The sequence below is a fragment of the Myotis myotis genome, unplaced genomic scaffold (assembly GCF_014108235.1).
Source record: "Myotis myotis isolate mMyoMyo1 unplaced genomic scaffold, mMyoMyo1.p scaffold_m19_p_1, whole genome shotgun sequence".
In the NCBI taxonomy this organism is placed as follows: domain Eukaryota; kingdom Metazoa; phylum Chordata; class Mammalia; order Chiroptera; family Vespertilionidae; genus Myotis; species Myotis myotis.
The window spans coordinates 25,374,246-25,400,915 of NW_023416313.1; the positions used below are offsets into that span (position 1 = coordinate 25,374,246).

Consider the following 26,670-nt stretch of genomic DNA (forward strand, 5'->3'; position numbering starts at 1 on the left):
ACAAATATGATTATACACAGAAAACAGGCTTGAGAAGAACACGAATTTGCATGAGTGATACCGTGACAAACAGTGGGCAGCAGAAGCAAACAATAGGCTCTGATGTGTCAACATGTGCACAGAGGCGGAGGACCCCAGCTGCTGGCGGAAGCTGAAGGGCAGCCACAGGGGGCGCTGGAGCACAGAGACCCCACAGACTGGATCCTGTCCCAGGCACCTGGTTCTGTCAAGCACGACTCCTGCTCCAGCGCTCAGGGCGACCACAGGGTGAGCTCAGACCCCGCCCGCCTGTGGTGAGCATGCAGCTGGGGCTGGCTTAGGTGTCTATTTTGCTGATGAAAAGGGTAATTACTGTGACATTACCTGGCTTCAAAAGAACCATGTCACATAACTCAATGTCTCACCGTTAGTGGTTTAAAGATCAAAGTGTTTATGAAAAATAAATGCTGAGATGGACCCGCCTGGTAACGGATCATGATGATTTCTTTGCATTTGTTGCTAAGCCAGGATAATGTCTGCATATATAATCACAGATGAATTTATTTTTAATGATTTCTACTCATGTAAGAACTGGCCGTCTTCTCACAGACTGTGATTGATACTTTCCCCAAGACACCCTCCGCTTCCTTGGAAAGGCATGGGGATGGGTGCTCTGGGCACCTGGCCACCGTGAAGGCCTAGTGGGAAAGCCTGCTCCCCAGGCCTTGCCACGCCCCAGACTCCCCGAGCCCGGCTCCAGGTCGGGGGCACCTTCACCTGACTGCGCGCAGGCACATCTGACCTCCCTACCTTCTCTCTCAGCTGGTGTCCTCCACGCTAGAACCAGGAGGCCTTCCTGACTTCCTCACCCCAGCCCCACGAAATGCCCTGGACCCCCCTTTCCTCGCCTGCCCCCCCACCACGCAGGCATGAGCAGGCTCTCGCCTCCCTGCCTTTGTCCGTGTTGTCTCCATGCCCTTTGTCGAGGTTTAGGGGTCAGCTGAGGCCGGGTGGGTGCCCTGCCCGGTGCTGCCATGGCTCCCCATACAATGTACTTGTTGCCATACATGTTATGAGTTTGTCTTCCCACAATCCCATGCAGCTCCCTGAAGATGACTTGTCCCTTATTCATCCCCAATACCGAAGCGAGGCCTGGCTACAATTGGACCCGAGTGCCCGTCCTTCCTGAAGCACAGGCCTGGGGCATCCACCGGTCAGAGGCAGGAGCGGGTCCTGTGGCAGCGGCTGAGGGCTGGGTCTGAGCGCGGGGCTGGCCCAGACTGAGGGCAGAGCAGCCTTCCTCCAGGCTGTGGTCCAGAGGCCTTTATATCCTAGTCTCAACCACCACCAAGGCAACGTTTTACGTAAACACGAGGTGAGAGGAGGCATCACTTCTGAAGCCCATGCTCAAGGGAAGCCGTTTTTGGCCCCTTTCTCTGGCTGCTCTTCCTCCCGAGACTTATCCTAAAGTCACACACACAATGTCTCACCACCTACCACTCCCTTTCTTTCAAAATTCCACAGTCAGCCCCACTGTTATGAGGCAAAATCTCTTCAAAGCTCTATGGTCACCCACAGGAAGTCTAAAAATCTTGTCTGGATTTCAGGACTCCCCAGATCTGTCCCACCAACTCTGCCAACATCTTTCCTTCAACTGAGCAGCTCTCCCGTCTGCTCCAGAGCGTGGGCCTCGTGTCCACTCCTGGCATCTCCCTCCCTGCTGACCACTGGCCTCCTGCACGGCCTGGAGCCCACTGCTGCTCCACTCTGTGCAGCCCAGCCCAGAGCCTGCCTGGCCTGCTGGCCCTTGCTTGTGTCCAAATGCTGATTACGGTATTTAGATTCTGTGCCACAAAGGACAGGAGCTGTGGTTCCCATTCAGGTCTCAGCTGTGTCTGTCCTCTCAGAGACAGTGCAGAACAACTGGAGGGCAATGACTCGGGAGTCAGGCCACCCAAATTCTAGTCCTATTTTATTACCGGTTCCACTGAGGTTCCACCCCTTGGGCACGGAGTCTAATCTCATCAGTAAGTAAGGGGGATATGCCAAAAATCATGAAAAACACAATTTCCAAGAGCCCTTTCTGGCTCCGATTCGCTGTGATGCAAACTTCCAGATCCATCACATTCTTACGTAAATAGAATTTGCTACGTTTTTATCTTCTTCAAAAGGACTTCAGGAGGCATATACCGACTTCTCACTGGTCACCTAGACTAACATTTCGAAGTCCTGTCTACAGCAGTCTGGACAGGCGGTGCCTGTGAAATCTCACTCAATCAACCAGCCCGTCTCCCATAGCTGGTGCATTTCTAGGGAACCAGAGTATTTTTTCCCTAAATAACGAGCTGAAACTCGCCTCCCTGCGACTTCTGCTTGTGGGACCGAGCTCTGCTTCCCGGGAAGCACGGTAACATGCAGCCTGGACCTGTCTGGCAGCCACACCCCTTTCTTTCCTATCAGACTCCCTCCCACTGTCTGTCCCCAAACCTCCTCGGTTGGGGTCCTTTACCACATCTCCACAATTTGATACAGTCCTCCCCAGAATCCAAATTTGCTCAGGTCAAATACACATTATGTTTGAAGCCAGGAACTTGTGAAGGATGGCAAGTGACAGGTGTTCGAATAATGGTATCTGACCTGAGCAATCCTATATAATAAAAGGCTAATATGCAAATCGACCAAACCGCAAAAAGACCGGTCGCTATGATGCGCACTGACCACCAGGGGGCAGACGCTCAATGCAGGAGCTGCTCCCTGGTGGTCAGTGTGCTCCCACAGGGGGAGCACCGCTCAGCCAGAAGCTGGGCTCACGCTGGTGAGCGCAGCGGCTCCCGCAGTGCTAAGGACCCCTCCAGGAATGTCCGATTGCTGGTGTGGGGAGTGGGCCTAAGCCGGCAGTTGGACATCCCACAAGGGGTCCCGGACTGCGAGAGGGTGTAGGCCGGGCTGAGGGACCCTCCCCCCCACTGCATGAATGTTGTGCACCGGGCCTCTAGTATCTTTATAAATGTGGCAAAACAAGTACAAGAAAAAGCCTACTCTAAAGCACTGCCTCCTAACTCAGGAGGGATGTTTTAATGATCATTGGCATGCATATGAACTATGTTAGGACTCGCTGAATTGTATGTAAAGGCCCTTTCCTCCCAGCCTATCTTTCTGTAAACCACAGAGTTGTTACTACTGCGGAGGGTGGGCCCCACCTGCAAATGAGGACAAAACAGCAGCAAAGAGATTTGGCCCAAGCATCCCATTTCTAGCCCGCTGTGATAAAGGCCTTCTCTCCTCTTTGCTCCACCTGCACAGGGCCTGGCGGGAGGGGTCCTGTTTCAAGGCTGCCTGCTCTTATATTCTGACTGTGCTCTGAAAAGCGTGTTTTGAGGGTGGGAGGAGGGACGAGGGAGAAAGGGAGTGAGAAATGTCATCTTCCTAGATGCCAATCCAGAAGGTTTCTCTCTCTCCCCCCGCCCCTCCCTCTCTCTCTCACACACACACAGGACTTTGTTTTCTAATTTTACCCCGTGACACATGCACCACATGTGAGCATCATTAACAGCACAAAGCTCAGGCTCTAGCCTGGTAAACTCAACGTTCCTGTTTCTTCCTTGCAAGCTTAAGATGCTGACTCAGCAAATTCTAAAAGGTGTCCCCCAGGAACTTATCACCTGGGTAAACCCATTCTCCACAGGGAGTCCCCTTGCCAGGCACCTCCATGAGACCACACAGGCTGTGTAAGCAGCAGATCTGAAATTCTACCACCTGTAAATAGTCCAGGTGGCGTGGGCGGACCAGAATTGGTAGCCGTCTCTAAAGCAGTCCTGCTGTTAATATGCAGAGCAACTGCTTCCCAAAGAAAGGACCTGAGGGTAGGAACTAGCAAACAGCGGAAAGCAGCCTCACCATTGGCTCACACAGGACTTACTACTTTAGATGAGGGGGTTCGCATCCAAATGTCCAGCCCTCACCTTCCAGAACCTTCCACTACCTCCAGAGGTCAGGCTCACAAGTTCTCTTTACCTCCCCTCCGGAAGGCTGGTCCTGGGAGCGTCCCCACCCAGTCTATGCCATTTCCCGCTCCCTCCTCACCACTGAGCGCAGACAGCAGCTCCTCCTCAGGGAGGACAGTGGCCTCAGCGCACCGGCTCAGCCCAGCCAGGTGGCTCACGGAGGCCCACTCTAAAGCGATGGCCTGTGTCTCCTTACTTTGTCAAGCAGTAACCATGACCATTCCCTCAAGGAGAAAAATTTCAAAACTTTCTCCTTTTATCAAAAATGGAGAGAGGCTCTCGGCCGGTGCTGCTCCGTGGTTCAGCGCCGACCTATGAACCAGGAGGTCACGGTTTGATTCCTGGTCAGGGCACATGCGCGGGTTGTGGGCTCGATCCCCAGTGGGGGGCGTGCAGGAGACAGCCAGTCAATGATTCTCCCTCACCATCGATGCTTCTGTCTCTCCCTCTCCCTTCCTCTCTGAAATCAATTAAAAAATACATTTTAAAACATGGAGAGAGGTGAAGGGTTTGAGAAGTACAAATCGGCAGTTGTAAGACAGTCACAGGATGGAAAGCAGAGCACAGGGAGTACAGTCAATAACACTAGTAGCTACGTACGGTGCCCGTGGGCACTGAAAATAGCAGGGGGGGCACTCTGTAAAGTATATGGTTGTCTAACCACCGTGCGGTACACCTGAAACTAATACAAAATCATACTGAGTGTAAACTGTAAGTGAAAAGCAAAAAGTGTGGGGAAAAGGGAGCTTTTATTAGGTGACAGAGCTTTGGAATGGAGGAGCTTAAAGCCTCCCCGCGGCCCGATGGGCAGGCTGACATTCAGAGCCCCGGAGACGCACAGACCCAAGTGTCAATGCCTTTCGCGCCAGAGTTACGTGCTTTCCACAGGTTGCTCGGAATTCCACAGACTCGGGCCCAGAATCGAGATGGAAATGGAGCCAGTCCTTCTGGCTATTTGCCTGGAGCCAAACCTCACCGATAAAACTGGAGAATATGTAGCGTAAGCAAGTCCTAATTTTACTTCTCCAAGAAGCGGGAGAAGCCTCCGTACACAGCATGGCACATAACCTAAGTATTCCCGTCACTTTCCTGCTAGTGCGCTGGTGACACCGAGTTCCTCATTCAGCTGCCCATCACCTTCCCCAAACAGGGCCAGAGACAACAGAGGATTAGGGACCCAGATGCAATTCAACATTTTGTTTTAAAGCTATGACACACGACAATGATGATGATAAAACGTTAAACAAAATAAAGTTCTGCCTCTCAAAGACAAGGACGGTGACGGTGGCATGGGGCATGGAGACAGCAAGTGAGCTTTGCCAGACACGAAGGCACCAGGAAGGGGGAGAAGCGAAAATCAATGGTTACCTCTCTCTGCATCCGGGAAGGCATGAGGGAACAGAGCAGAAAACAGCACGTTAGCATTCACACAGCATCCAGCAGATAAAACCACCCCGTGGACAGCAGCTGGGAGCACTGCCATCCCATCTTATTCCCCAACTCTGCTGCAATTAATAACCTTTCGGCGCTTATTTTAGCTGAACTCTTACACCGAAGTGTGTATTTTGAGCCATGTTACCATGAAGCCAAGAGAACCAGCTGAGTTTACAGGCAACATATCAGCCGGGGGAGGTAATCGAGCTTAAAATATCCCAGTCAAATACAGGAAACTGTTTGCAGTAAACACAGGCAGGGCACGTAGCCCCGTTTTCCAGCTCCACCTGCTCCCAATAAAAACCGTATGGGAACCATGACAAGGAAACGGCCGTACCTGTTTTACCAACACTCCTGACATTCTATTAACAGAGCTGCAACGTTATAATCTAGGGACTTGCACTGAAGTGCCTTGTGAGAGGGCCACAGGACAGGGGGGCGGAGACAGAGCAGGTCAGGGCAGAGGTGGGGAGGGGGAGGGCTGGTAAGTGAAAGCTGAAAGGGTGAGGACTTGGAGATGAGCCAGGGAAGCAGAGAAATGCCGAGAGCAATTGGAAGTCTGCGGCCAAGCACTTCAAGTTCCATCCCCAGAGCCGCCCTGAGCCACTTAAACTCCTGACTGAGTGCTCACCATCCCCTTCTGCTCTTGTCACAGCCGCTGAAAGCGTGAGAGAGCGGAGCCCCACGTCGGTCACATGTGTGCATTAAACATAGAGCCACTGGCCAGCAGAGGTGGGGGCGCCAGTCACATGGAGGCAAAGAAGAAACCCGCCTTTTCAGGTGCCCTGCGGCCAGGGTCACGGAGCAGCGCGCGGGACCCAGCAGGTGTGAAAGCTAAATGCGTGATGTGAAATGCAAGCTCACCGGACAGGGAGCCACAGTCATGACGTGGAAGGGCAGAGTTGCACATCCTGACGGTATCACCACGGCGCACTAAGAGGAGAAACCAAACAGGCAAACTGTGGAGAGCGGCTATAGTGTTTGGACAGGTTCAAGCCTCAGACTGATGAGAGTGCACAGTCCTCTCATTGTCACGTGCAAGTCCCAGCTTGGAGGGCAGAGCCCTCCCAGCACAATTATAGGCAACAGCTGTAGTTGTAAGCTTGACCCTATGGTCCGAACACGTGGCCCCACCTGCCTGAATGATGTGGGCTTGATAGAGTTCAGGTGCATGTAATTGAGTAGGATCCAAACCTAGGAGAATGCTGTAAACATCTTGACCACGCCCTTACTTTATCTCGGGGACTCTGTGGCTATAAAATAAAGACATGGTTTGTAGTCCGTGGTGCTGAATCTCCATGAGAGGGCAGCGTCCCACTCAGACCCAGCTTTCTTCTCTTGTCTGTCTTTTCTCAATCCTTCACCGCCCCCTCTCAGGTTCACCCGTGGCCGTGCTGGCGCGGCACAGCAAACAATCGACGTCACAGATGTCCGGTCTCCTATGAAAAGCAACCAAGTTCGAGTGTGTGTTCTGATACATGCACAGTAATAAGTCTAGAACAACACAGCACCCAGACTGTGAGCTGGAGGAGGGATTTGTCGCCCGCTCCTTGGATTTGCTGGGTACCACCGACCATGGGATGCAGGGAAGTGACCTCCCGCTCATGTCCCTCTGCTCTGCCTTGGACCCACTACCAAAGTTAGTCTTTGGAGGCAATCAAGATCATCAGCAAAGGATCCAAAGACCTGGATTCGAATCTAATGTTGAATAGACATAAGAAGCTCACCCTCCTGGGTTTCTCATTTCCGATGAGATGGTCAAGGAACACAGTGCTCAGATTTTTATCAGAAACAGACCTGTGAACTGCTTGACTCTCACTACAAAGAATGCGCAGGTAGCATTTCCTTGACTAGATTTTGACATGTACCCAACTGTTCTTAATTTTTTTCCTCTGCATAAAAAGCTTATGCCTAGTGAATGGCAAAAAAACACTGCCTGATAATCTTAAATCTAGAGGCCTAAGAATGCAACATGCTTCTTTGTGTATAATTATTATTGGAGCCTCCATTATTTAAATCAGACCCATTACTAGCATTCACTTAAGGAAATAACATCGATATGTAGCCGCTGTGTTTTTCCCATTAGGGCTGAACGTGGAAAAAAACGACACTACAAACTTTTAACAAGGTTAATTGTGTTGGGGGTGATAGACACTGCTTGAGTTAAGTGCTGAAGTGAAAACCAGCCATAAACAGGGACTTTAGAATGATCTCTGAAATGTCCTTTAAAAAAAAGCAGAAGAGTCACAGTGGCAGCGGCTCCAACCGATGTGACACCTTATAAATTTGCTGGGGATAAAACATCAGCCCCAAGCCGGGCTTCTGCCTGAGACACACATCCTGAGAGTGGAGAAGGCTATATTTAGCCAGGCGCAAGCTCACTCCCTTCTCACTGTACGAGATACCAGTGGGAAGGATTAAACCCCAGAATTAATTCCACACCAGCCGCACAGCCAGGGCTGCCTGATCAGCATGCTCTCAGTGGCTGTTTCTTGGGAAAATGAATGTGGGAGTAATTGGCACTGTTTTCATTAAAATAAGCCTGACATAACAGAACTACTTGGCATGTGTAACTGGGCATCCAAATGAGTAGGAAATTCCTCCAAATAAATAGCACACCAGAATGACGACGTCTGTGCTGGCTTTTTGGAAGACATTTCCTAACCCCCGGCACGGCCACCTACTTCTCATGCAGCACACAACCACACAACCGTCTACTTTCCACAAACTGAGCCGGGAAAGCAGACCCACCAGTGTACTTCTCCCTCCATTTTCCCAGAACTCCCTGCTTCGGGCTACTTTTGGACGCTTGTCTTTCATCACCGGGGGTCTTAGAGTACCAGCACAGGCCAGCATCCTCCATATGACATCGAAGTTAAAACTATAAAACTGTCATGAAAACTCCCATGCCAGCTGCTGAACCCGAACCTGTTCATCCCCGCCCTCCTAGCCCCCCAGCTTCAAATGTTTGTGTTTTTTTGTCCCTGACATTGATTAGCTATTCGCCCTTGGTCGAGGCCCTTAGCCTCTGTGTTCCTCAGTTTCCTCATCTGTAAAATGGGAATAACACTGGTACTCCACTCCTAAGAGTGCTGTGAGGATTACCCTTTAATCTGCATGAGGCTCGCACAGGCCGACGGTGTGCAATGTGCACCTGATGTGCGTGCTAACCCGTGTGGTAACCAACTAGGGGGTGAAGAGGGAGGTATGCCAACAGGAAGGTTCCTTCCTAACCTGTTTTGGATCCTGGAACCTTTTGGAATCTGATAAAAACGCCCCAGAAAGAAATGTGCGCTGACCCACAGTTTCATGCACACTCTTAGGTGGGTGGGGCCAAGGTTCAATAATCCCTGAAACTCACTCACAGACCCCTTTAGTATCCACCTCCTGCAGGGCAAAGTCCTCTGACCTGAACTGAATGCGGCTTTTATGCAAATTTGCCATCTGGTGTGTGGCGAGTTACAAGAAAATTCAGCTCAGGGAAAAGGTTCTGTCCCTCCCAGGACCCCGTGGCTGCAGCAGAAAACACCATCTCTGACCAAGTGGGCCCCTTTCTTCCCACCTCCCTGCTCAGCCCCAGCACGGTACAGCCTGTACCTGGAAGAGGAATTACAGCTTCAACGGGACTGGTTGTGAAGCTGAGGAACTAAAGTGGTGCAAGGTTATTGAAATGCAAGGCACATCCTTCTTAACAAAGGGCTTTCTCATGCCACTGGAGAGAAGACACAATAGTTACCAGTCAGCTTACTAATGAGGGGGGGAAAAAAACATATTTGAGAGGCAACAGTAAGTGAATATTTTTTAAAAATCCATCTTTCAAGAGAGCACAAATGAACAAGTGTCTGCTCTCATCTGTTTTGTATTACAGTTAAAAAACAAAGCAATCTCACTTATCTGAATATCGGAGCAAAAGAATACAAGCATGACTTAAATTTAGTTCTCAAGTGAGAAATAACTCACAGGGTGTTACAATTTCATGGTATAAAATTGAGGGCATAATCAAAAGATAAAACTATGTAAATTATACCTAAATTATAAAACCATGGGCTGGATTCCTTCCTGAAAGTTGAGATGGTAAAACAAAAGCAAACACTACTTGATACCTAGGAGGCTCCTATCTGACAAGGTGTGAATATTTACAGGCTTTGATACAGAGAAGGAAAATGACAGCTCTTCACTCGGGGAACGTGGATTGTGGATTCCATGCACGAAGTGCCATGAGGGCAAAGACCACGGGCAAGGTACAAACAAGACTCCTGGTTAAAACCACGGTGAGCCTGAGGATGAATTATCTTCAACTCCCTGTACCCACAGTGGAAAGCTTCTTGTGGGCAAGGCACATTCTTAAACCAGTTCCTAAATTTTTAAGAGGATTTAGGGCTATCATGATATGGCCAATCCCATTTCTTTGTGCTGACAGAAGACACACTAGTGTAGATGGCACAAAAAGCGAAGGCACTTGGCCTTCATTTAAATTTTGTAAATGTCCATCCAGATAACATTATTCCTGACCAGAGGCACGGTGCACGAAATTCGTGCACGGTTAGGGTCCCTCGGCCTGGCCGGTGATCAGGGCCGATCGGTGGGGCCACCAGTGGGGTGATTGGGCCCCGCTCCCACCTGCCTTGGCCTGGCACTGCCTGCTCATCTGCTTCACCATCCTGCCACCTTCCCGCTCTTGTTGGGGCCCATTGGGGCCAGAAGCACCTCCATTGCTGCCTGCTGCCACCGCCCCCTGATGGTCAGCGCACACCTAACTCTGGGTTGGTTGAACTCGTGCCCGTAGGGACAATTTGCATATTAGCCCTTTATTATATAGGATGTTTGATAGGACAAGGGTCTCAAGGTCTGGGCGGTTCTTACTAAATGCTATTATTGCTAAATGTGAAAATGTAGTACCATATTTTTGCAGGGCAGCTGCAAGTGGATGAGCTTGACCTGAACTGCAACCAGAACTGCAAATGGGTAAGTGCAGCCAGCTGCAAAGAAGAAATCAACATGCAATTAACCAAACAGTGTACATAAGCAATGGCTAAGCCTCCCTCCAGGGGGAGAAAGGACTGTGGACAGGAGTCCCCTGTCTCCTTTACTTGTTGCAAGTAAATAAAACTACCTAATAATCACACAATCACGTCTAGTTTTTTAGTAGAACACTCCAAGCACCAACCCCTTTGATTGTGATAACACTGACACTCTGCAAACTCAACAATACCTAAACAAAAAGAGACATCAACACTAGGATGACTGATTGCTAATAACAAAATAGCAACCGCAGCTCCCCTTCATTGAGCCTGCTACCAGCCAGGCTGTCTTGCGTGTACATTATATGGCCACGCCACACAAGAACCCTGCAGAGGAAGCATTTCACGATGCTCATTCTATAAACAAGGAATCGAAAATCCAGGGAATTGAAATTAACTTGCTTGAACCCCCACTGCTAGAAAGTGGTGGAGCCATAAGTGGAACACATATCTGCCGGGCCAGGCTCCTCTCCTTTGTCTTTGGGACACCTGGCACCCAAGCCCACCTCCCTCTCAATTAATGGGCTCCTCAGAACCCCACCTTTGGGTGAGGAGAGGTGGCCTCTGCTTTTGTCTCTCTCCTGATTGGATTTTTGGTTCCATCACTGCTGGACCTGGTGAAAAAAATCAAGTGCTATGTTTGGTCTGAATAAGTGGAGCAAAGACTGAGGATTTCATCCTTTGCACAGCAGCCTCTTACCCTGTTGCTCCCCTACTTATGATCCCACTCAAACTCCCCATCCATCTCTCTAACTTCACCTCCTGCCTCTCCGATGCCCGCTGGGCTCCAGTCACACCTGGATCCTTCTGTTCTCCAACTGGCACACAGGCCTGTCTCTGCCCTAGAGCCGTCGTGCTCTCTGTTCCTGCTGCCTGGATCACACTTCCTCATGTCTTCCATGGAGGACTCCTCCCCCCCCCCCCAAACTCCTGGACCACCCAGTCACTGCCAACACTCACAGCCATCTAAAGCTACCCTGCTTATTGGTTTATTGTCTGTCCTTCCTTCCTTCTCCCTATGAACCTCAATAAAGAAGACACCTACTAAGAAGGGCTTGTGGTGGTTAACTGCACTCAAATGAAAAGAAAACAAAAAACACAAAGCCTAGCAGCCCTTTCTACACAGGGGCCTCTTACACAAACTGTCTTTAGGGAAAGCCTGCCCTGAACAGCCTGGAGTCAGCCCTTATAGAGAAGGTCCTGGAGTCCTATTTCAACCAATAGGACTGAGGCTTTTCCCATTCAATTGGAGCTGTGCAGCATCAACCAAGCAGAGGAGCTCCATTCTGACCAATCAGGAAAGTGCCTTTTGGATCAATCAAACTGGGAGGATTTGGAGTCCTCATTTGCATGACTAGAGGCAGGAACTTGTGCTTATAGAGGCCAGCTCCCCTCTGGCTTGGGGAGCTCACTTTCCCCATGGAAGACTGAAGACTGTGTTGTCCTGGCTGAGCTGAAACACCGAAGATGTCTCACCCAGGCCAAAGCAGTCTAGCCCTGGGGCTGGCCTCACAGCTATGCTGCAGCACAACTGAGCTGTTTTGCACTGAATCAAGTTTCCTTCTTCAATGCGCCCCAAATTGGGGATTTCTGTTGGCACTGAATTGGTGCCAATGACCATTGGTTGATGATCCCCATGGTGTTGTCCAATCACCACTACCTGGTGCATAGTAGGTAGTCAATAAGTATTTTTGAACGACTGAATAAATAACTAAAAAGGGTAAATGAAGGACTTTCCTCCTTATACCTGATCAGGTTGGTAAGAACCTAAGGGAACGATGCCGTGAATAAAAGGGAGTTGGCTGGACTTTTTTCTCCCGTTACTATTTATCACAGACATCACTTTAAAAATGACGTTAGCTCATACTCCATTTTCATGTCATCTGAAACAATGTTAATAAAACACATATTTCATCTGAATGGGCAGGAGCCGAGTTCTGAAAAGATTAATCTCTTGTGACTATTTGAAAGCCAAGCAAATCCCCACTCTGATCATCTCCAGCAGGAGCAGCCGTCTTGTTTCCAGAGCCCCTAACTAGATTCCTTCTTCAGAACATCTGTCTAAATGAAAAACGGCGCTCTGCTTCTAAGGAAATCAATATATAAATTCCCCCTGTACACTGATTTCTATCAAGATTTACTGACTCCCTAGATAATTTTCTTAATAATTGTACCCAAAGAGAAATAAACCTTTGTGTATCATTTAGGGAAAAGAACCCAGGCAATGCATTCCCATGCAGGCTGAGGCCGAGAAGTTGGGAGAGCTGCACAAGAGGACCCCTTCTACATACCCTGCCCCCCTCTCCCCCCCAGCCCCTAGCCGAAGGCACTGAACTACCTTAGCAGGAGTTAGCTTCCTGATACAGGCTGAAAGAATACACCTTTCTTATTCAGAAAGGTTACATTTTAAAAAATATATTTTTAAATAGATTTTTAGAGAGAGGAAGGGAGAGGGATATATAGAGAGAAATATCAATGAGAGAGAAACATCCATCAGCTGTCACCTGCACACCCCCTACTTGGCATTGAGCCTGCAACCTGGTCATGTGCCCTGACAGGGAATTGGACTGGGAACTCCTGATTCATGGGCCAATGCTCAACCACTGAGCGACACAGGCTGGGCAATAAGGTTACATTTTATATGCAGCTCGTCTCCTTGTTTCAGCATCTTTTTTCTTTTCTATCAAATATGATAATACTAAAAACAAAGAAACCACAATTCCATGACAGGAACATCCTATTTTTACTGAGTTTACCTTCCTCTTATCGTCCATATTTGTTAGTATTTGACAAACAAACATACCATCTTGAAGAAGTTCAAGTGTGGGCTTGGGATATTTGAGTAATGGTTTATCACAGCCCCACCTTCTCCAGGAACTCTCAAGTCTGGTTTTCAGAACACAACAAGGCTGGCCAACAGGTGAAGAGACTTCTTACTTCCAAAGGACAAGGACCCTCTATCAGTTGTCACTGTGGGTTCCATTCAAGTCCTTTAAATCAGGGGTTGCAAATGATGGTCCCTGGATCACAAACCACCTACCCCCTGCCTGTTTTTATGAACACGGTGTCACTGAAACACAGCCACACCCACCCACCCACTATTTCCCGTGGCTGCTTTTGTGCTACAATGACAGAGCTGAGTAGTTGCAACAGAGACCATTCAGTCCCAAAGCCCCAAATATTTAAAATCTGGGCTTTTCCAGAAAAACTGGAGAACGCTGCTTAGATGACAACCTGACTCAGGCGTGCAACATACAATGTGGACAAAAACTGAGATTAGGACCAGTAATGAAAATGCAAGGCCCCATGTGGAAAAATTATTAAGGATTTCAAGATGGTAACGCAGAGCATTAAGACAAGTTGCATTACACCCGTGCAACTAGCTGAGCGGCTGGAATAATCCTTGTTACAGGGGACAAGCTCTGAAGCCAGCTGGAAGCTCTTCCACCCAGATGCAGGAATAAGAGGTCCCTTCCAACTCGTATCTTCTTTAGAGCCCAAGAAACCTTCTGCTCAACTGAAAGTTTACATGGACATCCAACACGAGAACCCTAATTCATACAGAGCTCTGCCCCAGTTCATTTATTTCACGAAGGTCACTAGCAGGCCATGACTCTTCTTAGAATGCTTAAGGGGGCCAGGGGGAAAAATAAAAAACAAAACACACTGGACTACTTGAAAACAGCATTTTCATGTAAGCTGGCAAACAGATGCATGCTTTGACATGACAGAATCAGGCCAAATCGGCCCCAATTGTCAACTGTGCTCTCAGCTGCTTTTCTTCTACCATAATTATTTTAACTGTCATAATTTATTCATCCCCAGAAAAACTCACATGTATCTAGGGTAACCAGTCTAGGCTTTCGGATCAGGCGGGCTGGCAGTCCCAGTCACTTCTGCCCCTTCTCCTCTGCGTAAGGAATATTTTTCATATATATATATATATATATGTGTGTGTGTGTATATATATATGAAATATTAAAAAAAAATTTTTTTTTCCAAACTCAAGCTGATTCAAAACCAAAGTTCCCTGACCTTTGTAACCATTCAAGTGCACAAATCTGAAGATAGAAGGATGGCACCAAATATCTTATCAGAACCCAAATATTTCATTTCTCTACTTTAAGATACAAGGAAATGGCCTTTTTAGCTCACAAAGTGCTCAGTGCATTTCCAGCAAAGTTACTAAGAAACTTTGCTCTTGCTGATTAAAAAAAAATGTTTCTATTGATTTTAGAGAGAGAGGAAGGGAGAGGGAGAGAGAAACATTGATGTGAGAGGGAAACATCAATCGCCCCCTATTGGGGATTGAGCCACAACCTGGGTATGTGTCCTGACTGGGAATTGAACAGGCAACCTTTTGGTGCATGGGATGATGCTCAATCAACTAAGCCACACCAGCCAGGGCTACTTCTTTTGATTTTAAATACATATGGAACAAGTTTTATTTATGACAGAGTATTGGTTATTGGAACCACATAGGATGTTGCATGTGAAATAAATAACCTCAAATGCAATTGTCAATGGTTTCTTAAAAACTAGGAGCAAAAGTAGAGTTATTTTGTATGGATTAAAGCTTAAACCTATCTTCTTTCTTACTCTGATCCTTTAGTTTTATGACAGAACAAAGAAAATGCTCAAAGGTCTAATAATCAGGTGAGAAAGACAGTCCAGGGTGAAAATGTCTTAGAGAAATGGCCAAATGCACAGCATCCACTGGCTATGTCCACTCATCCACAGTGGAGAATAAAACAAAATTAAGTCAAGGTCTTGATACAACTGAAAGTGAGTTGTTCCATTGAGTATCTGTCCTTACACAGTCATTATTCCTATTAATATGCATTTCTAACAGAGATAAACAATAAATCTAAAATTCCAGGGATGGTCCTAATTTATTCCACTTCCTGCATCTTCTACACCCAATCCTGCCAGTTCAATCTCCACACTTGCTCCTCTTCATCCCCTCTGCCATGACTTTGATCTTCCCTGGACCAGGACTTGCTAACTGGTCCCCCCGCTTCCACCTCTGCCCTTGACATCCATTCCCCTTAACGGCATTCATTGTGATCTTTTTAATGAAATAAATCAGATCATGGCACTGCCCCGGTTACCACCCTCCAAAGGCTTCTCATGGCATCAACAAGAAAACCCAAACCTTGAACCACAGACAAAAAGTAGGATCTTGTCCCCACCTACCTCTCCCATACCACTGGCCTCCTTGCAGATCCTTGAACACGCTAAGTGCTCCTCTTCCTCAGACCTTCCTACTTGCTCCCCACATGCCTGGCTTCTTCTCAACCTTCAAGCTCAGCTCAAATGTCCCCTCCTAGGATAGGTTGCCTCTTGGTGGGCCCTATACCCACTGAGCTACTTTTTGTTGCATTGTGCTGTTGATTGTCTACATGGCATGTATCCTAATCTATATCATCTTGCTTCTGAATTTTTTTTTTTCTTTTGGCTTATCTCCTGACTCTTTGAATCTTGCCTGTCTCATTCCCTCACATACCTCACAAGATGCCTGACATATAGATGTTCCATCTCTGCTGAACAGCAAATTAATCTATAGACTATAACTATCAAGTATATGTAATGGTCATAGTTAAACCCTAAAAATAGAAAATAAAATATTTTACCTATATTCATTCATCTGCCCATTCAACAATTCAGTTATTTATGGAGAGCATCCTATGCCAGGTAGTATGTTAGGACCAGAGAAGTCTAAAAAGGTCGAAGAATTTCTCAAAAATGTTATATTCATAAGTGTTTAAAATATGCACTTAGGAAAAAACAAAACAAGTTACACTACTATTTAGTATGTTTTCATGTGACCCTAGGGATTTGTAGAAAAGTGTGGGAGGGAATAAATGGGGTTTTCCCACTTGTATTCCCGGTCTCTAAACCTAGGAGTCACCTCTTCACACCTGGGAGACTGTAGACAGATGTAAAGCTCTGCTCAGTCAGTGCTTCAGAATGAAATTCATCTCCCCAAGCAGCTGCTGAAGATGAAGGTTATTGAGGTGAGACTAGGAGACCGCATGACTGACAGTTTTTAAACAGACTGGAATTATCACATCCAAATATACAATGCCATGTTCAAACTCTTTAGAACTCAGCTTCTGGCCCTCCTGGCAGTCCCAGACTCTTTAGACGGGTATCCCTGACCAAGGCTAGCAGTTTCAAGAAGACAATCCCAGTGCACAAGGACCACTCATCTGATTAACACCGCCCCCCCTTGGAGTGGAGGGGTCCTCGGCACACCTGTTTGCACTTGCAGCTCTGGGCTCAGCTGATCTCCAGGGCAACAGCCAGCAGCAACATTCTCTCGACTCCTCAGTGTCATCCACACATTTCAGAGGACCGGAGATGGGCCCTATGCCAGCACAGTGTGAGCGCCAAGAAGGCAGAAAGGGACCTGTTGCATTTACCATTTAATCATTATTGCCAATGCCCGGCGCATAGTAGGTGTTTAATAAATACTTGTTAAATAAATTATTCCCATTGCTCAAAAGCTAGGACCTGCTAGAATGACAAAAGAGCTCATAAATATACCTGCCGTCAGGAAAGTGGGGTTCCTGACCAAACCAGATCATCGCCCATGCCTTCACTCTGAGCCTCGCTCACGTGCCAAGAACGACAACCACCCCTTCTTCAACAAGAACGGCTGATGCTTTGTGGAAAGTCTTCCCCCCATTCAGCCTTTTATTGACGTTTCATTTTGGACAACACAGCCACAGTGTATAATTAAAAAATTATAGACAAAACCAACAAATACAGATTTGGGGCTGTTTTTCTCACAGTATGTTATGCTTCTAACTTCGTGGGAAAGGCCTTGGGACACCTGAAAACTCCTTTTACAAAGCAAATGGAAACTAAAAGGCAGCCGCAAAGAGCTGAACTTTAGGGAGAAAACTTATAAACTGCTTTTGTGTCAGAGCAAGCCTGGAGATGAGACTGACTACTCAAAGGTCTAAGACCATGGTCGGCAAACTGCGGCTCGCGAGCCACATGCAGCTCTTTGGCCCCTTGAGTGTGGCTCTTCCTAAGTCTTAGGAGTACCCTAATTAAGTTAATAACAATGTACCTACCTATATATTTTAAGTTTAAAAAATTTGACTCTCAAAAGAAATTTCAATCGTTGTACTGTTGATATTTGGCTCTGTTGACTGATGAGTTTGCCGACCCCTGGTCTAAGAAAACCACAAAGAGAACAACAAAGAAGGCAGTCAGAACCCACCTTTCATGAAACAAGTCAAAGCCAGGCTACAGTTAAAAAAAAAAAGAAAGAAAAAGACTAATGGATTGCCTCCTCCTCCACCTTCGCCCTCCCGCCCAGGGCAATAATGAAGATTCACAGCCAACACATTAATTAGGGAAGCCACGGACATGCCTGGTTACAATATGGGTACAGGAAGCAGTTATCAGATAGGAAAGCCTCATATTCCCCGAGAATCCAATAAAGTGTTGTATGCAATATTTAAATGACGTTCTTCCTTTTTTTAAAAAAGACTCCCCTTTCATTGCCAAGAGCAAACACATGGTAAGTTGGCTTCTTTTCTACATGTTGGGTATTTGAGACATTTTCTCCCATGGAAGTCACACCACTATTCTAAATCATATAATAAAAAATTATTTGAACGTGTTGTCTTTCCACACCAAAGCATATTGCTTTTAATCCAAAAATTGGACTACCCCGACCCTGCGATAACTGCTCACTCCTAATAGACAAGAAGGCACGCATGCGATTCCCCGGAGGGCGCGTGCGATAAATGCACTCATTCACCCAATCCTACAATACTGGCCGCAGCGGACACGCCAGCGCAGACGCTCGGAACGGCTCCCAGCCTCGCGGGGAAATTGGGATCAAAGACTCCTCCCCGCCCCCATCTCACGCAACCCTCACCCCTGTTCCAGGGAGGCGGGAAGACCCCTCCTCAGCCCCAGGCCGCCCGGACCGGGCGCCTCCCTAAGCGCCGACTCCGGGGAACCAAGGGGCAGCCTTTGTCCCGCGGGCTCCCGGGCCGCCTCGCGGTCCCCGCGTGCGAGCTCGGGCTCCAGGCGGCTCCTCACCTCCGCGCGCACCTGCAGACAAAGACGCCCCGCGCCCCCCTCACTTTCCTCACCTTGGCCTCCCGGGGCTGCGCGGGGCTGGGGACCGGGCCCGGGGTGCGGGCACCTGCAACCCAGGAGCCGTCGCTCACTCCGCAGCAGCGCGTTCCTTTGGTCTCAAGTTGAAGTGAGTGGCGTCCGCGCCTCTCGGCGTCGCCCGCCCGCCGCGCGCCCCGCCCACCGCCGCCGCCCCGCCCACTCCGCGCCCCGCCCCGCCCCGCCAGGTGCCCCGCCAGGTGCCCAGCCAGGTACTGCCAGCAGCCAGGGGCTGAGCCAGGGGTAATCTGAGAAAGGGATGAAACACCCACACCAGCAACATACCCCCATTCTATAATAAACACTCCCCTTTCTGCGCTCCAGGACTGGGGAAGTTCATTCTAACCCCGCCGAACCTCTTTAGAAAGCTCCCGTCCCGGGCCTGGGTTTTGTTTTCCAATAGGACCCAGCCTGATCCGTGCGGGGTGGAGGTGGGGGGACAGGGCAGGGGCGGTAGGCAACCCACAGCCAGAAAGCCCCTGCGATGCCACCGAGAAGCAGAAGCAAACTGTGGTTTGATCCATCAGAGAGCCAGTTTTGAACTGAGCCCAAAGGTACTTCTCCCAGATTCCCTGCCCATTTCCACGGAGCCCTTAACAGTAGGTCAGCCCTGCACACCTTTCTGATCGCCACCTCTCTTAAGGCACCTTTTGTTAACTGCTGCCCCGAAGCCAGGGTGACACTGGCATCCCAACACTGTCATCGCCAGCTGAGAACTCACACATGGAAGCAGGAAAGTGTCCAGTCCGCTAAGCGAAAGCATTTTAAGGCAAAAGTGCTGGCCAGCCATTGGCCAAAATAGACTTTGAAAGGCAAATCCAAGGTCTTTGACTATGTTCTGTGTGTGTACTGAAAGCACTTCCTCTTTCTAATTGTTTCTGGGCAAGAATAAGCTATTTGACTGAGCAATTAACAAAGTGGAGTAGGCAGGGGACATCAGCCAAGTTTTCTGTCATATTCAAAGCTCAATACACTCTTTTTTCAGGGAAACAAACAGAAAATATAAAACATACATGGAAAATCAAGGGTGTATGGAACTAGGAGGCCTTGTCTGGGTTTATTTAGTAAAATGCATCAAAGGTGTACTGGAAACTCTTTTCAATGTTCATGTTTTTAATGTTCGTGTCTAATCAGACATCTGCTCGTTTGTTCAACACTTAATAAGCTCCGTGTTGACAATTTTATGGGCTCTTTTGGTTAATGGTTGTCTTTTAAAGGGGGCATGATTTAATTCGTGAATCTATGACCAGTAATGCTGCGGCTGTTCAGAAGAGATGTTTACAGTGAACTGCTCCGGTAACCACAACTGTCTGGAACGCAGCCCAAACTGGAAGTGGGGGTGGTAGGTTTGAGGCTTGGGGTTTAGCAGTCAGAACAGACATCGCCAAGTCTGGAGGCAGGAACGGATTTCACCATTGCACCTGGCACCTTCAGAGGCTTCCCTTCCTGCCTGCCACATAATACTAGTCAGTTTGGTTGTCTGACTCTCCGCCTGCAGGAGAGTAGAAGGGACAAATCAGATGGGGCTGCCAGGCGCCCACAGGTGATGGCACAATGTGACAGCTGAGGGTCTGAGGGCAGGCAGTCCTGCTTGACAGTCCCGCCAGCTCTACCTCTGACTGCTCTCTCAAACTTGTCCCCCTCCCAGCTCCACTGCCTCCTAGTTCTAGCTGCTGTGCTCTAGATGGCTGCAGCGACCTTCTAACAGTCACATGCTTCCACTTTTGTTCCAGAGTGGCTAGTCTCACAGCCACACATGTGTCCCTCTAAAAAAAAAAAATAAAAAAATCACAGTCCTAGATGGTTTGGCTAAGTGGATAGAGTCGGCCTGTGGACTGAAGGGTCCTGGGTTCGATTCCAGTTAAAGGCAAATGCCTGGTTGTGGGCTCAATTCCCCGGTTTGGGGGGGGCGGGGGGCGTCGGCAGGCATGCAGGAGGCAGCTGATCAATGCTTTCTTTCTCATTATTGTTTGTATCTCTCTCTCCCTCTTCCTTCCTCTCTGAAATCAATGAAAATATATCTAAACAAACAAACCACAAATCTGGGCATCCATGCGCCTGCTTTAAATACTACAAAGGCTTCCCAGGGACTGCAGACACAGTCCATAATCACTTTCAGGGGCTCTGAGGCCACCTGGGATCTGGTCCCTATTTTCTCCCCAATCAATATTGCAACCACATTCCCTCCTCTTTCTCTCTGCTCCAGCCTCCTCTTCTCCAGGTTCAGGAACACGTCCAGCTACTTACCACCTCAGAGCCTTTCCACCACTTGTTCCCCCCTCCTGAAATGCTCTTCACAGCACTGCTCACCTGGCCAATCCCGCTAATCCTTTAGATCTCAGTCCATTTCTTTGGGAAAATCATCCTAACTGGCAGCACCGCCCATCCCACCCCCATCCCTGGGCATCCCAGACTTCTCCTTCACAGGTCTGATCTCCTTTCACTTTATGGTTTCATAAGCTTACAGCAGCGTCTAGTTTGTTTCTGTATAATAAGAAATTCAACCTTGACCAGAGAGAGGTCTGGCCTTTGCTCTCGGCTTCTGGGAGGTGATCTCTAAGACCAGGGAGTGCCATACCTGATACAAGTGTTTTTGATTAGCTGGAGGTCTTAGGTCACACTAACTAGAGAGTCTAACAATGTGATTTAGGGCAGGAGCTTTGGGTCATCTGGCATCAGTTTTGCCACTGGAGGAGCTGGAGACTGAGAACAGCCACGTGGACAGTCAACCATACCTTCGTGATGGAGCCTTAATTAAAATTCTGGACACCAAGGCTCGGATGAGCTTCCCTTGTTGGCAATACTCCATGCATATTGTTACACATCACTACTGGGGGAGTTACACGGTCCATGACTCCACGGGGAGAGGGCAACTCTCTGTTTGGAACTTTTCTGGACTCTGCTCTACGTAGCTCTCCCCTTGGCTCATTCTAATGCCTATCCTTATGGTAATAAACCATAACTGAGTAAAATAGCTTGCAGTGATATCCGTGAGTCCTTCCAGTAACCTGTAGAACCTGAGTGGTCTTGTGGACTTTTCCCCAGTATATCTTTAGCAGGAAGCACATTTCCTGACCCACAGGAAGCGCTTAATATATTTCATAATGAACAAATGTGATAAATTAAAATTTTTCTATAGATACTTTTTAAATGAGCACGCATGCAATCCGCATGTACTGCCTTTATCACTTCAGGAATAAATTTCACTTTGCAAACTCCTACTTCTGAGTCAGGGTCCAGATCAAATGTCACCTCTTCCATGAAGCCTTTCCCTACTCCCCAGGGCTCGTCATTTTTGGCTCTGTAGCCTCTGGCCCATCTCTCTGTGTTCATAGCTGTCAGCAGTACTGAAACAACTGTCTTTGTGAAGGCCCTTTGTTAGATGAACTCTGAATCGTAGCATCAGGCGTGTACACAGAGCAAGTACACAAAAGGTGTTTGCAGAATGAAGGCATTTTTTAAAAAAAGGTTTGGTTTATAAAAAAATAGGTTCTGTTATCTGTGAATTCTGGTACATATTACCACTCATTCCCTAAAAAATAAGGTAGCCGTTACTGTAGTAACTGAGTGTTATAATGGTATTCTGCTCTATTATTTTCTTCTCCTCTTTCTAAAAATAAAATTGTTCCTTATAATTATTATCCACTTTAAAATCCTGACATGCTTTAAATAAAAATATGGAAGTAGACCATCCAACTTTTAAAAATCATCTCACTCCCTAATTAGAATAAAATATTACAGTTTATTTACATAATACATTAAGAAAATAAAAAAACAACCACTAATCTTACTTTCCTCCATACAAACCTAATTAAAAATTCAACCAGCATACCAATAACCTGTGATGTCCCCAAGTAGCACAGAAAAAAAAAATCAATTTTATTTCCTTCAGACCTGCATTTAAACTGGATAATAACTGCTATCATGTGTAACAGCCATAATCCAATTTCAATTTGTTTGATTAGATGAGTATAAACACTAAACAAGAAAGTCACGGGATTGTAATAGCAATGTTCACACTGTTAACTCATTATAGAACAAAGCATTTTAATTCGCTCCTAGACCAGACATATATATAAATATGAGTTGAACTAGCCTTAGGTAGCACCACAAATATCCTTATAGTGTCTCATCCAAAGGTAAAAGCAGCTTTGAACTCAGAGGCCACCTGAAACTCTCCCCGACTTTAGGATAATAAAATCCCTGATAGATGCCTTAACTGTCTGAGATTGTATTTAAACATCCCTTTGGCCCTGACTGGTCTGGCTCAGTGGATAGAGCATCGGCCTACGGACTGAAGGGTCCCGGGTTTGATTCCAGTCAAGGGCATGTACCTTGGTTGCGGGCACATCCCCAGTAGGGGGTGTGCAAGAGGCAGCTGATCGATGTTTCTCTCTCATCGATGTTTCTAACTCTCTATCCCTCTCCCTTCTTCTCTGTAAAAAATCAATAAAATATATTACAAATAAATAAATAAACATCCCTTTGTATGACCACATAACCACTGAGGATATCAAAGCAGCACCCAGATCAGTGGTTCTCACAATAGAATGTGCATAATAATCCTTACAGTGAAGACGCCAGGGCCTTGCCCCCATAGTATAACTCAACCAGTAGGTTTGGAGTAACCCCCTGCTCTTTCTGCATCAGCACCACCCCTTCTGACCCAAAGGATTCAGAGGCAGGTGGCCCCTGGACTATACACTTAGAAGTCCTCTGTGTAGGTGAAGGAAGTCAAATGACACAGATAAAGACACTGGACAATATGATGCTGTATGTCTTTTTGTGTCCCCCACTAGACTCTGAAACTCAACCACACTTCATTTGGGCCTGTCTCTTTATGGACCAGTTCAGCTAAATAAGTAAATTCATATAGTCCTGGCTGGCATGGCTCAGTGGTCAGAGCATCGGCCTCACACCGAAAGGGTGGCAGGTTTGATTTCCAGTCAAGGGCATGTCCCTGAGTTGCAGGTTCATTCCCTGGCCTCAGTTGAGGCATGTGCAGGAGGCAACTACTCAATGTGTTTCACTCATATCGATGTTTCTCACTCTCTCTCCACCCCTCCCTTCTTCCCTTCCACTCTTTCTAAAAAGAAAGAAATTTGTATTTATTAATACATATAAAAATAAATAAAATACTTCATTAAATAAATTAAGTTCACTTGTAGCAAAGTGGCATGCACTCACACTCATTCATGGCCGTCAGGAGAATTCACCAGGGGTGAATTTCTGAGGATCACACGTGATCCTAACAAGATTATCACGAGGGCAGGACCTTGACCTAGATCAGTGCCTTTCAAATTTCAATGTGCAGGGGCGTCCTCTGGGGATGTGCTAAAATGCTCACTGATGCAGTAGGTGTGGGGTGGGGCCCGCATTCTTCAAAACATCCCAGGTGGTGCTGATGCTCTAGTCCAGAGACTGCACTCTCAGTGGAAAGAACCCAGACACAAATTAGCCAAACAATGGACACAAAGACAAATATACAGCCAAAAATAATTCGAGCGCAGATACACAGTGAACTGGGACAACACACAATGAACCCGGACAACAAAAGCCAGGGAGCTGTGGACCAACGGTAATATTCCCCAACTTAATTTAAAGGACCAGTGTACATGGTGGCTGCTCTTGGAGGAGTAACTGCATTTGTAAAAGAAACCCCCACCGCCCATATAACTGATCAGGTACAGCTGGGCCTTCACTTGCACTCACAGAGGGAGGTGGCTTTATTCTAAAAGACCTTCAGGTTCTATCACAATAGCTCTTTAACTCAGTTCTAACAAAATATTTGAAAAAAAATCTCCTGCCCAATGGCCTGGAGTCTTCCTGTTCTGCTCTATAAAACGCAAAAGCTATCTATATAATAGAATAATATATAAATTAGCCGGGACACCATAATGTCATGACCAAACAGTAGGGCCCTGAGGCTGCATGGTACCCAGCTGGGGCGAAAGACCTCAGGCCACGCCCCCAGCCCCATGGGGCTTGACAGGGTACCTCAGGATGTGCCCCCCTCCCCCCAGGAGCTTGACGGGGGTGGGACTGGCTGGATCTGGGTCTCACCCAATGGGGGTGGGGCCAGCCGGGTCTGGGTCTCCTGTGCTTTCGAAGCACGTGTGGGTGGTGGGCGGGGACTTGACTCTAGGTCCTGCGGTGCACCCCAGACTCTGACAAGAGGGAGATTTTCATATACATTTTACTAATTTTCTTTCATCTCTGACACTTCTATTATAGAGAAAGGGCAAATAGCAGTATTAAAATATTTCCTCTAATTCCCTTTTAATGTGCATGAATTTTGTGCACTGGGCCTCTAGTTTATAATAAATGTGTACAACCAAAATCTTTGTAAATGGAAGATATTTCCAAGCCCTAGACAGGGGTACAACTTATTTCCTTAATGTGATATTTAGCAGACAGAACCTCCCACCAGACTAAAGACAGTGGGTGAATCGCTGGATTCCCTATACTATAAGGAAAGTTGACTTCCCCTCCTCCCCACACCTCATCCAATAGTTCTCATGTTCCCAACTGCTAGATGGTGGGAGGTGAGCATAAATCATTACCCGCTATGATTCAGAATCCTAATAGAACCAGCACAGCATTCAGTTCTTAAAGGGCATCCACTCAACTGCCTCCCTAGTCAACACCCTGGCTTGCTCTCTCTGGAAAGCAGAATTATAGCAAGATGCAGGGGGCACTGAGAGCCTGAGGAAGACAGAGCCCACCCAGGAACAAAAATAAAGGGCCAGGAGAAATGCCTGCTGACTGGCAAATTCCGTGATTAAAATTAGAGAAACTTCATGTTTGTTTTTCTGTATTAGAAACTCAAGCTTCATGATACTGAATCCATTGTTGAAGGCAAAGGCAGGGTATAGGAGGGTGAGGGCTGGTAGAACAAAGCCAAGAGAAGATCTTGGAAAAAAACTGTATTTTCACTCACCTCTAACCCACCACTGATCTGGTTTCTGCCCCTATAGTTTTGCCTTTTCCCAAATGTCATATAAATAGAATCATAGTACAGATTGCTTTTTGAACCTTCCATCTTCCACTTAGCATAACTGTTGAGTGTATCAGTAGCTCATTCTTTTTTATTGCTGAAAATATCATTGTATGGATGGACCATATTTTGTTTATCCATCTACCAGTTGATGGATATTTATGTTGTCTCCAGTTTTGGGCATTTATGAATAATGCCAATAATAAGAAAACAACAACAATCCTATTTTTAAAATGGGCAACAAATTTAAACAGACACTTTGCCCAAGAAGATAATATGGTTTTCATGAGCCCAGGAAAGCTGCTCAATATCATTATTCGTTAGGAAAATGCAGATTAAAACTGCCATGAGTTACCACATTACACATTTTAGAATCCTGTAATAACAGCAACAAAATCCAACAAAGAACAAACACTTGGCAACACCAAATGCTGGTGAGGATGCTGAGCAACTGGAACTCCTGTGCGGCTGGTGGGAATGCAAAATAGTGCAGCTACTTCGAAAAGTGACTTGACAGTGTCTCTTTCTTTCTTTCTTTCTTTCTTCTTTCTTTCTTTCTTCTTTCTTTCTTTCTTTCTTTCTTCTTCTTCTTCTTCTTCTTCTCTCTCTCTCTCTCTCTCTCTCTCTCTCTCTCTCTCTCTCTTTCTTCTTTGAATATATTTTATTGATTTCAGAGAGGAAGAGAAAGAAACATCAATGATGAGAGAATCATTTATCGCAGTGGTTCTCAACCTGTGGGTCGCGACCCCTTTGGGGGTCGAATGACCCTTTCACAGGGTCGCCTAAAACCATCGGAAAACACATATATAATTACATACTGTTTTTGTGATTAATCACTATGCTTTAATTATGTTCAATTTGTAACAATGAAATTGGGGGTCATCACAACATGAGGAACTGTATTAAAGGGTCGGGGCATTAAGAAGGTTGAGAACCACTGATTTATCGGCTGCCTCCTGCACTCCCCCTACTGGGGATTGAGCCTGCAACCCGGGCACGTGCCCTTGACCAGAATCCAACTCGGGACCCTTTGGTCCACAGGCCGACATTCTATCCACTGAGCAAAACCGGGTAGGGCGGCAGTTTCTTATAA

The 26,670-nt window shown here is 47.2% G+C and overlaps 1 protein-coding gene across 13 annotated transcripts in view; it reads right to left on the reverse strand.

Annotated features, from left to right (window-relative positions):
• The window catches only part of APBB2 (amyloid beta precursor protein binding family B member 2), a 323,648-nt gene that overhangs the window by 14,164 nt on the left and 282,814 nt on the right, over positions 1 to 26,670 (reverse strand). For 7 of the 13 annotated variants that reach the window (XM_036332260.1, XM_036332188.1, XM_036332170.1 and 4 more), the window contains one exon: positions 5,352 to 5,357. The exons of 5 other annotated variants lie outside the window; for them this stretch is intronic. In XM_036332260.1, the coding sequence (XP_036188153.1) occupies positions 5,352 to 5,357 (6 nt within the window). Of the gene's footprint in view, positions 1 to 5,351; positions 5,358 to 18,558; positions 18,673 to 26,670 lie in introns of those variants that run through there. One more of the 13 variants, XM_036332269.1, reaches the window with a different exon arrangement.